The 15,189-nt window shown below is 39.1% G+C and overlaps 1 protein-coding gene across 4 annotated transcripts in view; it reads right to left on the reverse strand.

The window, feature by feature from the left end:
- LOC104639011 (von Willebrand factor D and EGF domain-containing protein) overlaps window positions 1-15,189 on the reverse strand; it is a 186,380-nt gene that overhangs the window by 92,985 nt on the left and 78,206 nt on the right. For all 4 annotated transcript variants that reach the window (XR_012836185.1, XM_075757244.1, XM_075757245.1 and 1 more), the window contains exons 10-11: window positions 12,979-13,157; window positions 8,402-9,339 (exon numbers count right to left, since the gene is read on the reverse strand). Coding sequence is in view for 3 of the 4 variants with exons in the window: in XM_075757244.1 (XP_075613359.1) it covers window positions 8,402-9,339; window positions 12,979-13,157 (1,117 nt within the window). In the remaining variant the exon portion in view is untranslated. The remainder of the gene's footprint in view (window positions 1-8,401; window positions 9,340-12,978; window positions 13,158-15,189) is intronic.

Raw genomic sequence — 15,189 nt, forward strand, 5'->3', positions numbered from 1 at the left:
AACATTCTAATTTTTTTTTTCCAGTTTGCATTCAGTATTAAATCATAAATTGGTTTAACTAGGGAAAAAAAGAATAACTGAAACCAATAATATCTTGAATTGCATAATACATATTTTCATATTTATTTTTAATCTATTCTCCAATATTATCCAGTAAGCTGAGGAAAAAAAATGATATTAAGTGGAGATAACAGGTCTCAAAATAAAGGTTTTCATTTTCAAGAACCTCTTTTTACAAAGTACTGATATCTTAGTGAAATTTCTTTAATGTCAGCTTGAAGGAAATAGGAATATATTCTTAATATCTTTAAGCTCTATGTAAAGAACGCAATCCCAGTGGAATGGAAGCAGCATATTAAAGTGTGTTTTATATTGCAGCAGTGTATAGAGATCTGCATGAAGTAGTCCTTGCTTTACAGAAATTAATACTGAAGAAAAATGTATTTGATAGAAACAGATGAGTTACCTTCTAAACTATAATATATCATCACTGCCTTACTGTCCATCAGTTGTCAAGTGAACTAGTACATAGTCGAGGGAACGTGGGGGGCATAGGCGTAGGAAATTTTCAAACCTCCCTCAGTTGCCTAGATAAGAAAAACCAACATTGTGGAATGGAAAAGGCAATAATTAATATGAGAAAAAAGGAAAAATAAAAGAGTGTTGGTAAAAAGAGACCTAATTTTTTCTTGGTAATGTAAACTTTATCAAAGTAATAGTAATTGTGACTTCACTAATACTATGTCCACCAAAGTCAGTGGAATTATTATAATGAAGATGAGAATTAAGCCAAACAGCTTATTATTTGAAAAGGAAAAAAAGCTTTTTAAAGATTAATTCCATTTAATAATTTCTTTTTTTTTTTTTTTTGGTAGTAATAGCACTCTGTTTTGGCAAGAATAGTTTAATAGTAGTATGGTGTTTGCTCTTCTCACAAGCATGTTTGACTCCTTTTGAAATCCAATGTTGAAAAATTGATACAATTAATTTTCAAAGTGTATTGCATCCTCACTATCATATAAAGTGTTTTGCCATATTAGTCAAAGGTTTGGTTGTGTTTTTTCTTTGTTTACTAATCTAAACAAATTTTAAAACTTGATCAATTCCTCTGGAGAGGATCAGACAGAAATTCCACAATCTCAGGTAACTTTATTTCTAAGGCCTTTATGGTGATATAAAAGGTAATTCTCCCTTGAAGGTCTGGTCACACCAGCACCACAGGCTGGTCGCTACCACCTTTACGTACAGTGAGTAGTGTGCTTCTTTGTAGATATCCTGGTGATTTAAGAAATTAATTGTTTTTCTTTGAAAAGTCTAGTATGCATTTTTTACTTGTATAGTCTAATTTATGCATGGAGGGCTTCTATTGACCCAATACACCCTAATGGCTCCGTCTGCGCTGTTGCGACATACCACGTCAGCAAAACACGTATTGCATGTGCCAAAAAGTATCCATTTACTTGACAGGGTAACAGCCCTTAAATAATCCTTATGGCACGATGATCTGGAATTTAAAGGCCACTGAACTGATAGAAGTGGGAGAAACATATTTATTTCAAAGTCAGTATGTTCACGTACAAAATCTCCAAAGCGGATGTTTGACGTAGAGAACAGAAATACTCTGTCCCCTTTCACCTGAGGGTTGCAAAACAATTTAAATCTTTCCTTTAAATGTCTCCCTCATGTTTTGGCCTTGAAAACAGAAATTAAACTTTAAAATAAAGCACAATTATATAAACAGCAAGATTTCTACAATACATATTTCATCTTCAACTGGTATGACTGGCTCTGAGCTTATTCTTCCATAGGGGAGAGACATTTTTGGTCAGAAGACCCCACCTGAGGAACTGTAATAGCTGACCCTATGCTGTGACTCAATGAAATTATTTTTTTATCTAGTCGGTGCTTTGTTTAATATTATTTAATTAAAGCCCATGTACAAGACTCAGCCCAATGCAGTATGATAAATTTGGAAAGGTCTGTATGGTCATTCTAAAAATAACAGGGTGTAATTCATGTAGCTGCTGCTGCAGATGCGCGTGAGGGACCTGTGTGGTTGTGGTTCACAGCTCTGAAAACGCGGCTGCGTTCACAGAACTTCTTAATAATGCTGCGGAAAAGTATTTTTATGAAAATGGGACATCCGTAAGTGTGTTAGGTAAGCGTTAACTTCTCACCTTCTCACCATCATTTTTGCTCTCTTTGATTTCTTTGCTGGCTATTTTTTCCCCAGAATTTTCCACATAGAAATTCAAACTTCAAGTGTCATTACTTCACCGAAACTAATTTGTCCTTATTATTCCTCATTACCTTTTATCTTGTAATTGCTCTTTAGAGCTTCATACAATCTGCATATTACATCCTTCTATGTGTGCTTTACCGGTCCTGATTTTTTTTTTTATAAGCAACATGGTCAATATATATAAACGGTAAGCACCAACCTGATTTGCTATCTGCGGTAATTGGATTCTGCATTTAATTACAGGTGGTAATGACATTTTAAGCACCTTATACAGGTGTTGGGGGGGGGTTATGAAATGTTAAGCAACATTAAGAAAGTCTAAGCTTCTGGAGCATTGCCAAATTTCAGAGGTGCCTTTCAACTCCAAATTGCAGTTTTCATGTGAGGATAATTATAGCTCTGGCCACCTGGACGGCTCCTGTTGGAGTCAGGCAGAGCAGAGGAGTAAGCCTGTCTGCAAGCCACACTTCTCATCTTCTCTCTTTCTACATGTTTTCATTTAAAATTATTCCAAATATGTTATGGGTTATATTCTGATCCCTAAAAATACTGCAGACCCATCTTTTTTGTGTGTGTATGCTGGTCAAAACCAGTGGCAAGAGTGCATTATTATCTATTGGCAGTGTAGCTGAGATTGGGTGACCTTGGAAAAGATATTTGAATTATGTTGATGGCCTCCTTTATCTTGGGGGAGTTTTAATTCATGTATATAATTCCAGCCTGAGAAAATTAGATGGAGATTTGTTTTGGAGCTAATGGGAAAATATATGGCCAGCAAAAGGAGTTGCCTTCTCCTTCATTACTCATGTAGCTTCTCCTGGAAAAGAGCTTTTTCCTAACAATGGCATTTAAGTGTTAGCATTTCCAAAATCAACACACCTTCTTCTGTTTCTGTGGTCCTGTCTTTTTAAAAGAAAGTGAAAGAGGCAGCATTTCTATATGTCCTGCAGAAACCTAATTCAGTTCTTAATTTCTCCTCCTTTTCTTCCCTTCCTACAGAACCTCTGCTTATTAGTACAAAAGCCCAAAGGCTTATCCCGCCTGTGCTTGCACAGTGCCGATTGCCAGGTCAGGATGTCGGAGCTGCCAGTTAGGGGGCTCAAGCTGTTCCCATTGGAACACACAGCTTTATTTCTGAGATTGATCTTAATTCTTCATCTCTAATAGCCTTTTCTGGTGAGAAATCCTGGCTTTAGTGACATCAACAGGACTTCAGTTCTGAGGACTTCCAGTCTTTTGAGCTGCTATCTAAGCAGCACATCATTATTGTGTGATACGGTAGTCCTTTTCCCTGCAAATAGGTGTTACATCACATGCTGTCTATGTAGAACATTTCTGCCTATGGAACACATAAACAAGCAAATATCTTTAAAAAGGTTGTGAATTAAACTCAAAAATCAAGAACAGCTAAAGCTGAAGCTCACATTAATACTTATCTTGCTTGTCTGTACCAAATTAACTAGCTGACCTTTTCTAAGTATTATAATGTCAGAGTGATTGGCGTGCCAGACCTAAGATTTTATTTCTCCTTGTAGGGGATCTGACCTCTGGCTGGATATAGAGATCTGCTTTACATTGCATTTCCAGGATCAGGCACTTTTGTAGATACATGATTTCTGTATTTTTGTATTTAGAGAAAGAATATTCTAGATCACTCATTAACGAATTCATAAATAGTGTGTAATACACAGCTCGTTGCAGTTCATCACATTGATTCACTCTAGACTGTGGCGGTACTTTTCCCTCTCCATAACTGATGCTGAAACCAACTTCTTGTGCAAAGTCTTCTCTTACTTTTTCTACAGTTATGCCAAAGACAAAGTAGAAGGTTCTGCAAGTCAAGTGTGCTGGTTGTTAGCTTGGTTTTGCTTTAATTTTTCTGGATTCCCCCACACCACCACCATTTTTCCTCAAAGTCAACTTGAACTTGAAATGCTTCTCCTTTCCGTTACCTCTGTACCAGCAGTAGAAGGGAGGGACTAACCCGGCGGGCAGGTCCCACTCACTGCTGGGCTCTGGTGTGGCTGGCTGAGCCATCACCCTCCCAGCACGTACTGGCGTTTCAGCGGTCTGGTGCTAGTTGGCATCAGGATATCTGGGAGAGGAGGAGCAATGAGTACCAGAATACACATCCTGTTCTTAATTTCTTCTTTATCAAGTATGCTTTTATGTGTGATATCAAGAATTGAAACCAAATTATCCAGATTAAATCACTGACCCTCCTATGAGGACCTAATACAATTTCAAATACTTCTCCAAGGGATCCTAAAGCTGGAGAAGGTTACTCCAGGGGACTGGATTCAGACCTTTGTGTTTTCAATTGCCCTGCTGACCACAGCTTTCCGAAAGCACTACAGTCAGCTCAGTTTCCAGGGTCCAAAGCTCTGACTTTGGGGTGCTGTAAGACAAGCATAAACTTTCTGAAGTAAATGAGATACTGTGGTGTCTTCAGTAAATTTGGTCAGGAAATGGATCCTCTTTATTTTTAGTGTCTTCGTTTTGGGGGGAAAAGAACAACAAACCAAAACAAATCCAGCCAAACAACCCCCAGATTTTTATATTAAAGAGGATCCCTTCTTTAACAAAAAAACTCTCAAAAATGTTAATGGATTTATTCTTTTTTATTAGTCTGTAGGCAATTTTTTAAAGTTATATTTGCTTAGGCAGTTGCTTTTTTTTCCATTTTAATTAAAAATAGTTTGCAAAATATTTTGACTAAATATATTCTTTAGGATGAGGAACATACAATGATTTGCTAAGTAGTTTTATTGTCTACAAGGATATTGGGGAAACAGCAGTTCCTCTTTAAGATCCCAATTTTCATGCATAAAACAGCTCAGAGGTTTCCATGGGCTGAGGGGTCTATCCCCATGAACTGTGCTGCATGATAGATTACAACTAGAAAAAAAAAATAAAATCTATGTTTTACAGAGAAGATTTTAGTGATTCAAGTTAATTCCATTAGCCTTAATAAGTCTGTTGTGACATTTTGATTTTATTATTTTTTTCATTTTTCTTCTGTACAAATGTTTAAGTTCCCAGTGTATATTCATAGTGTGGAATATACCATGTGTGACTGCTGTCTTACACCTCTGGAGATGGACAGCTGTTGATGAGAGGGCATCATATCATCTCACTAGTATGGTGGAAAAATGAATGGCAAATGTTCCGCAGGTCAGGTGCACCCTTGGAAGACGTGCCCTGCTGCCATGGTTTAACCCCAGCTGGCAGCTAGCACCATGCAGCCGCTCACTCCTCCCTGCCACCCTGCAGTGGGATGTGAAGGAGAATTGAACAAAAAAAGTAACCCTCACGGGTTAAGATAAAGACAGTTTAATAGGACAGCAAAGGAAGATAAAATAATAATAATAATAACGATAAAAGAATACACAAAATGAGTGATGCACAGTGCAATTGCTCACCACCCATTGACTGATGCCCAGCCCGTCCCCGAGTAGCAATCACCCTCCCGACCAGCTTCCCCCAAGTGCGTATACTGAACATGACGCCATATGCCATGGAATATCCCTTTGGCCACTTGGGGTCAGCTGTCCTGGCTGTGACCCTTCCCAGCTTCTTGTGCACCCCCAGCCCCTTGCTGGCAGGGCAGAATGAGAAGCTGAAAAGTCCTTGACTTGGTATTAGCACTACTTAGCAACAACCAAAACATCAGTGTGTTATCAACACCACTCTCATTCCAAACCCAAAACACAGCCCTATACCAGCTACTAAGAAGAAAACTCATTCTATCCTAGCTGAAACCAGGACACTTGTGCATCAGAGAGTTATGCAACTACCTTTTTCTCAGGAGAAAAAGAAGTACTGGTGGCTCAAAATGGCAATTTCTACTAGATTTTCATTTAATGCTTTCTCTTCTGAGCTTCCTTTACTTAGCTAGAAAGCATTTTTCTCCTCAAGTAGTTATTATTAATGTGTTCTGTAGGTTTTCTTAAATAAAAAGTAATATTTGTACTTAAAGTTTACACCCACAGAAAATATTTTACTGGTATTAGTTAAAAAAAAAATGCAAGTCCCTAGCTGCAGCTAAGGTAATGTGGGTTGTATACAGTGTGATAGAGAACAAGGGCCATTCACTTTTAAACTCAAATATTATCGTTCAAATGTTGGGAAAACTGCATGGGAATTTTGGAAAAGGGTCTTCTGCCTTGTGTTAGGAAAACTGCTGTCAGTGTTAATTTTGTCAAGACACTAACCGACTCACTCCCAACAAATGGAGCAGTAAAAACAGCATGGGGAATTTATACTTTCCTAATTGCAACAGTGCAGCTCTTTTATGGGTCCGATGCCCAGGTCGCTTCCCCCAGGGACAACATGAAGTACGAGGATGCTCGTGCTAAAAACTCAGCCTTGATGGAGCGAGTCTCACACAGTGGAGACCACCTGGGAGCCCCGGGGCAGTGGAGCAGGATTCCAGGTGCACCAGAGAGAACAGGCGTCTGCTGGGGGGAATCGGGATACTTGTGACTCTTTGGAAACTGGAGGGGATCATTTGATGAACTGTGAACTCTAATACACCAGACTCCCAAAAGAGAAGTGATTTGAAGCAAGGACGAAGTACCGCATACCGAAAAGTGAAGCAAAGGCAGTGAGAGGCGGACGAAGCAGCCGGATCGAGGAGTGGTAATGGCTTACGGTGTGTTTGCCACAGCTGATGTATGTTTGTTTTCCGCTTCTCACCTCCCTGTGCAATCTCAGGCAGCACTCTGTACTCTGTCCTTGTTTATATTTGATGTTGCAGCAAGAAGACAAGGTGCCATTAGCTTTTACTCGAAAGGTCATATTGAAGTTATTTTCCTCTAATCTGAGGGATTTCAACCATAGCAAAGTAAAATACAATTTAAAAATCTGGCCTAAGCAACCTCCCTAACCCAATCATATCAAAAAGAAATGAAGTTAAACATTGAATTGTATATTGGACAATTACTGCAAAATTGCGCAACTCGCTTTTCAGTCACTGGTGTCAGTTTTTCTTTGTGCAAAAGAGAATGAATTCCTCCAAATTTAGGAAATTATCCTGAAAATTTCAGCTTGCCATTAACAAAAAACAGGTGTCAGGATATATTTTACCATTTATAAATCAGCATGCTGAAGGCATTTATTGTGAAGCACGTGGGTAAGCCTATCTCGGCTAGCAAATGTGTCGGGGTATCAGATGTGCCGCTGAGCTCCTGGGGATGGATGGAGATTCGGATGTCTCAGCTAAGCCATGGTGACCGACCCTAGATATGAGCTTTACCTGTCCTAAATACAGAATAATGTCCTAAGCATCGTAGGAAAAGGCTTTCCCCCACATTTGGGATGGGTTAAGAGAGCAAACCTTGTCATTTCAGCTTAGCTGAAATACTGTTACTTTTTAAGCTGCAGAAACTCAACTGCACAGCTGAGCCTTAAGTACCTTTTTGTAACTTCAAGCATAAGCTTACGTGGTTTGCTGAGACAGGGCTTACGTTTTGAAATTAATGCTAACATTTATGCATGTGCTTAGTTTTGGGCACTGTCAGTGCTCACACTGGACTTGAACTTATCCATTGAGGTGTAAAGAAGAAACAAACCTAGTGGGATAGTCTCCTGTGTAAATGTAATTCATAAATATTTGTATAATCAGGTCTGCAGGTTTGAATATGTCCTGTAGCTATTTTATGTCTTTGACAATGTTACCTGTTCATTTTGTCACTTTTAATTTTTTTTTCTTTTTTTTGTTACTAGTACAGTGTTTGAAATTAATTTTCAAATTTTATTCTCTGTTGATCAGGGGGAAAAAAAAAAAAAGAAGTATCTATACAGTGTTAACGTGAATATTGACCACAAGGTGAACAGGATCCTCTTTTTTTGTCAGAAGCTTGCTTGTCAGCATGCTGGTGATAGATCAGATGTAAAGAAAATCACTTCTGCAAAACCAATTTGCTAAGGGGCTTGTAAAATCCATTTTTAAAAAGTTACTGAGGCGAAAAAGTGAAGGACCAGCCAACCAGATATTTTGATCGGCTCTTCAAGGTCAAAAACTGATTACTAATTCATCAAATATCTTACTGGTAGCACTGTTTGAAGAGCAAACAACTCTGTGCAGATGTTCTACCTAATAACTCTAATAACATGGAAAGATGGGTAAGGTAGGAACAAACAGAATTTTTTACTTACTTTTGGCAATGCTACAATCATAGGAGCTGTGGTCTTCAAAGCACTGGCAGCCCAGTTCAGTACATTGTCCATTGCCGTTACAGAAAACAGGACACCGGAGGACGGTGAGGATTTCCTCCTGGGTAGCAGATGGCTGGTTTCCTACGTGAAACACTCTGTTTCCTAGCACTCTTCTTTCACATTCATTTTCCAAAAGGGCTATCAGTGCCCTCACCCAAGCCACGTCATCTTTGAGCTGCAGATCTAAAAGGCATATATCAATTGCCTCATCCATCTGTTTTCCAAGAAGCCCTTTACACACTAAGCCAATGGTGGAATTTGCAAGAATTTGGTGGCAAATCTGACGAGCCTTGGTGGCAGTTAGGCCATTAGGAGTGGGCCATGCTAGTGGAACTTTTGTCCGAATCCCTTCAAAGTAATCCTCTGGGAAAAAATATGCAAAGCTCTCTGAGTATCTCTGGCTTGAACCATGCAATGGGTGAAAGGATGAGTATTCATAATAGTCTCCTTGCCTTTTTTCTCTCCTTAAGTCTTCTGTTGGTTTGTTAGAGTTAATGGAACTGGTCTTTTTCATGGAAACACTGTGTGCGAGGGGTTTTAATCGATCCTCGGAGCTACCTCGCTTTTGGACTGATTTAGGTAGATAGCTTTGATCAAAAGACTTGGTTGACATTTTTTCATCTTTTCTTAAAGTAGACTCTATTTCTGAGTGAGTGACAAACTCTGACGTAACATCTAGATATGGGATTGCAGAGGTGTAATCCACATGATCATAATGGCAACCAGAAGATTGAGGGAAAGGAGTCTGGAAGGCATTCAATGTGTTTACCATGGGCCGGGACTTAATGCTCTCCTTCTGACATCTGCAATAATTCTTCCTTTGCATCCCCTCAGAAGGTGCTGGAGTCTTGTCAAATAAACTCTTCCCTGGAGGTATTCTGATTTAAAAATAGAAAGAGATTAGAGGGAGGAAACTTTCAACAAATTAGTCTACAATACCAAGTAAACTTTTTTCCCTGAGGCTAGGGAATGTATAAATTCCCAATCAGCCAAAGTACTTAAGAAAATGCTCAAGTTTAATCTCTGTTTTCTTTAGTCACTTTTGCACTGCCCTTCTTGAGTTGTCCTGCACATTTTTTAGCACTACATTGAGACTTTTTAGTAACAGATGCTTAAGTGCTTTGCTGGCGCGTTGCCTAACTGCTTGACTTCTCTTTGTAGAACTTTTTCTAAGGTGCAGGTTACCCTTTGCATCTTGCACATGAAACAAGGCCTTGGCTTTGTCCCTGGTGTGACTCAGATACAGCTTGGAGAATGATAAAAAAGACGTATTTGTTTCAAATGCTTTATTATGAAAATCATCTTTGTCTATTTGCCTGTGCTCTCCTTACCAGCTGTTTCCTCTAAGACTTGGATCACTAAGGTTTTTCTTTTAAATGTTTTTTCCTTTAAATTTTTTTTTTTTTAAATGCATGCCTCATTTCATTCTTTTCTTCTAATGGAGCTTTCTTTGAGCTTTTCCTTTGACACAAAGCAGTTTTCTATTGATCATAGGGCTAGGCTATCACATAAGGTAAGGTGATTTTTTTCCCCCCCTTTTTAATTTAGTCCAGCTTTAATGATGGATGAACTTATAGAGAGTTCAGTTTGAATAAACAGCCATGATTAAAGTTTCTTTGGAAATTTCATGAGCACAAGATCTCTTATTGATCTCATTTTGCAGCACAAGAGGAAGCCTGGAGCTTCATAGAAAAAGATATGCTTCTTATCCCAACAGTTGGCATCACTTTGTTTCCAGACAAATTTGAAATATCACCAAAAATTTAAATTATTTTGGCATTATTTTTTTCTTGCAGCCAGAATGTAGAGATTTCAGGAAAGTGTAAGCATTTGCCCACATTTTGGAGCCAGACACTAGACACTGTTGTAGGTAGCTCAAGTGCCTTTATCCAATTTTTTCCAATATACATTGAAAATGGCATATATAATATTATTATTTTTATCGATACAATACTACTTTTAAATAAAACATCACCGTGACACAGGCAAAATGAACCCATTTCTCTTTCTGAAACAGGAGCCCAGACATTTACAAAACCATTTTACCCAATGTGCGGGCGCAGCAGAATACGACGTGATACGACAGGACGGCTTTGTGCTTGCAGAAATGCACAAGCTATTCTGTGCTTTCCTACAGTCTAGGACAATAAACAATATTGGGTGACTGAGAGAGTACTGAAACGACCTCTAGTCCGTTGAGGAAGGCAGCTTCGGTGTTCGAGTGGGTGTCCTGCACGTTGCTGTCTCTCCAGCTCTGCATGGTGGTGTTACCTGCAGCTGAAGCTGCCCAGACTCGTGTCATGAACTAACTGTAAACCTAAATTAAGGTAGCAGAGCTAGCTTTTTCTTTGAGGGAACACTACAAAACTTAGAAACTTTAGGTAAATAGTGCATATTTAATAAATAAATAGAAATCATATAAGCTGGTCCAGGGTCAGGACAGAAATATAAAACAAAAATGAAAAATTCGGAAAAATTGAAATCTTTGACCTTGGTATTTTATTGAAACAAATTGCTTTGTTATTCCTATGTGAAACCAAATACCTTCTTTTGGTCAGCTCTGTTCAACAGGATGGGGTATATGGTGTGGAAAGGCTGGAGCAACTGAGAAGCCATTCTTCCTCACAGGCAAACACATCCTGACAGCACCTCAGTGAGCTGGGATGTGCCTTCTGTCCCCCGCATACGATGACTAGGCTATCATTCCTCTTAGCTGCCATTATAATCAAGGAAGAAGTAAAGACAAGCTTTTCAAACTGAGTTGGATGCTATTATAGAGAGAGAGTCCAAAATTAATAGCATTGCTGCTGATTTCTTAAAAGATTTGAAAAGCAATTTGAAAAATTTATTTTACCTGCTTAAAATATATGTTTTAAAATTCAGCTCTTCTTTGTCTGGATGCTGTTTAAGGGCTGTGATGGTCTAATGTTGTTTTATTGTTTAAAAGTGGCACTGGAAAGCTGATGTTCAGAACAGATCTGTGCCATTCAGATCCCTGCAGCTGCTTGAGAGGTGGGAGCCAGGGAAAGAGCTGAACATCTGCCAGATAGTGAGCACTCAGACTAGCTTCAGGTGCTGGAGAAAACCTAACATGCTTTCAGTGTTATTTAAAGTGAAATTAAAAACAGCAGCTGAAAAAATCACCCTCCAGGTTTTGTTTTTTACTGCATCATTTCTCTGTGGGTGGAACAGAGACCGATCCAGTCTCTTCTGGAGGTGACCTTAGACTTTCCATTGGTTTAGTTAGTTTTTAACCAGGTTCTGAAGGGTCCTTGAGAATCCATCCCTGGGAGTACTGCAAGGTGAAACTCATCATCCCCCTTGCCCTTCTCACTTAGCAGGAGCTTCTTCTCCCTTTCCTGAAGTATCTCCATCATATGTGCTAAGTGCTAAAAAACTCTTCACTGCTTTATAAGTATTTACTGTGCTTTGGCTTCTGATCTTTCAGCAAACTTGTGTGGAACAGGTCCTTCTAAGAATCTTGTTAGCCCCTCTTTGGGTAGTCAGCAGTTGGTCGTTCTTGCACCAAACTATTTCTACATTTGCCTTCCCACAAGCAAGCTCTGACTGATCCTCACAATATTAAGACGTTAAAGATGGCAGTTGACTTCTAAATAGTACAATTTGTAATGACAGGTCAAAATTGCCATTAAATAGCCATTATTTAAGCCCATTAAATATAACTAGAGTATTGCAGAGGTGCTTGTTAATTTTCTGAAATGCAATAGGTCTAAAATCCTATAGGATTGTGCTAAGTTCTCATGTACAGATTAAGTAGTATGTTAAGGTGGTTCACCTTATTTTTCTTTATTTGTAAAACATATTTCAGAAACAAAACTAGACAGTCAACCAAACCCATTTTGGTTTTGGGAACATCTATTAGGCACATTTAGAGTTCAGCAACAGGAATTAAAATGTGAGATAGGGATAGGGATAGGGATAGGGATAGGGATAGGGATAGGGATAGGGACATGTCAGAGCACCAGATTCCTGGCTTTGGTTCCAGACCACCTGCCTCATAAGGTGCAAGTTTTTAGAGCTCATTGTCATCATTAGTAGACTAGATACTAAGTTTTAGCATGGAACATATATTACCACACTTTGTCAAATCGCAACGTTTAATCTATACTCACACATTGTAATTAGTGTTCGGGAATAAAAGAACAAGGGAAATACCAAACCCTTAATTAATCCCTATTGTCAGTCATCTACGTTTTCTAGCGTGGGTGAGAAATGTATTTTTTTAACAGCTGAGTGGGATCTTAACACAGCTGTTAACATGACATCACTTCTGAATATAAAACTTCTGTCTCAGTAACTGCTTACGTGTACTGTGCTGGCTGAAAATTAAGCCCCCGTGCTATTTGGATGGTGATGGGTCTCCAGGCTTCCCTCACTAGATTAAGCAGATCTCTTGTCAGGTCATTAGGGGAGTACGTAATGAACTAAACCTATCAACACCCTTGAAACAGTGCTATGGAGCACCTCCTGGGCCGGGATCTTCTCTTGTTTTGTACCTCCACTCCTCTATGAAGTCTTCCTCGGGCACATTGCTGAGGTCGTTGTGACCGATCCCATCAAAGAGGCCACACAAACCTCTGGTGCTGTTGAAGTCGCTGCCCGGCGTCCTCACCGTCAAACCCATTCCCCACTCGCTCATGTCGGCTCGCACAAATGCTCCCGAAGGGAACAGGATCTGAAGAGGCAGAAGAAAACTCAGTTGGTTGAAGCCGTTACCAAGCTTTTTATGCAACAAAAAATGTCCCTTTCTATAAACAAAAATATCAAAGTAGGATGTTGGCAATGGGGGGTAATTTAAGATCACTTAGACACACTATAAACATTTATTCGTGCTATTATTTAGGTTGCTTTCAGATTCTATGGTACTAATATCTGATAGCATTACATAAATATGAAACTGCACAAGTACTTTTTAAATTAATAATTACATCCATTGAAATTTTCCCACTGGTAAGTTACCAGATAATTTTTGAAGTGACGTCCATGACAATAAGGCCACCCTTGTGTCTTGGCCTGGGAAATCATTTCTTTTAGATAAACTGCCAAGTCTGAAAAACAGCTTTATTCCCTCTGAAAAATCGTTTCATTTTCCAAGGCTGGATTACCCAGAAAATGATTGTGTTTTAAAGTGGATAAAGCAATTTTCTCATTAAAGAACTTGTGGTAGGCTTACATTGACCTTTAAAAGAAAAAAAAATCTTGAGGTTAAGACAAAGAAGTAACTGTGTGGATAATGGATTTTTCAGATTGGTGTCCCAACCAAATAATAGTAATAATAAAAAAATCTGTTCAACTGAAATGTGGTTTTGTTTGTTTGTTTTGTTGTTACAGGTAAAATGAAAATTATTTTGAAACTGATCTGTGCCAGGAGTGGGAGCAAGAACACTCTATCCTGATAAGTAACCTTAATATTTTTTTGGATCCAAAATTAAATGTTTTCAGTTAATCTTAAAAAGTACATTAAATAGTTGGAAACATCCCATTACAAAAATTTCAAAAGAATTATTTTCCTTTTTTTAAGTGACCCCTGCCTAAGTAGAATTCATTCAGCCAAATAGTGTCCATTGCTTTTCTTTCTTTCTTTTTTGGTCCTGTATAAGTTCCTCCCTACCAAACCTATTTATATAGGTGTGAAGAAGCAACTAGCTTATATTAGTATTTCTGTGCTGCAATCCAGAGTTTACATTTTGGCTGCACTAAATAATAACCTTGCCCATTTTAGCTTCCCAGTCATCATTTCAGGCGTGAGAATACTTTCTGAGGAGCTCTCCGTGAGTGATCTCCTCCTCCAGCTGAGCGGAGCAGTAAAGTGCCACTGATTGCAATAACAGTCAGGGACACTATATTTTGAACTCAGTCCCTCTGTGTTTTGATCAGGGCATTTAAAGCATCCTTTTGTCAAAAATTATTGGCCTTGGTGAATAATGGCAGTCATCACATAAAACCAGTTCTTTGAATGCATCAGAAAGTCTTGTCTGTACCTCCACCTTGGCTATATGTCTCGCTTCCCAAGGGAAGTTTAATAAAAAAAAAAAAAAAAAAAAAAAGATTCACCAACAGACAGCTCAAATGACCTGATGAGTTAATTTTTTCTTGGTGGTTTAATAGGTAGAGCAGGAGAACTACAGTTGATACAGTGCTGGGTAGGATTTGATTTCCTTCTTCAGATTAACGTGTGCCCTCTAATCGCATGCTTTACTGCAGGGAGAAGCATTTCCTATAAAATCCTTGCAGTCAGGACTGCATGAGCTGCTTCAGTCTTCTGTGCTGTCAGGAACAATATTTCCAGGTGTGGATTTATTTCAGGAATTCGAAGGGCTGTAACCCTTTCTTCTCCTTTTCATCTGCCACTAAGGACCTAACAGCTGCCCAGGTTTTCTGTAACCCATCTGGACTTAACGCTGCTGATTGAGACACTGAAGAAGCTTTTTTGAGACCACAGTTTGCAGAGATATATAGTGATCGGCTGCTACCTTGCACAGAAAAAGAGAGTGACTTAACCCCATTCAAAGCATCAGCCTTGAACGGCACGGAGGATCCAGCTCCTGCGCTGCACGAGGCTGGCGATGGGCAACTGCCGAGCAAACTGGGATGCACCGTGCACAACCCCGTGATCACGGACCGTGTCCATTGCTGCACAGTTCCTACAGTTTCCCGGTCAGATCAGGGCAGGATTCATGTTTGTGTCCCTGGGGGTGTGCTGATTT

This window comes from Balearica regulorum, chromosome 6 (genome assembly GCF_011004875.1).
Source record: "Balearica regulorum gibbericeps isolate bBalReg1 chromosome 6, bBalReg1.pri, whole genome shotgun sequence".
Classification (NCBI taxonomy): domain Eukaryota; kingdom Metazoa; phylum Chordata; class Aves; order Gruiformes; family Gruidae; genus Balearica; species Balearica regulorum.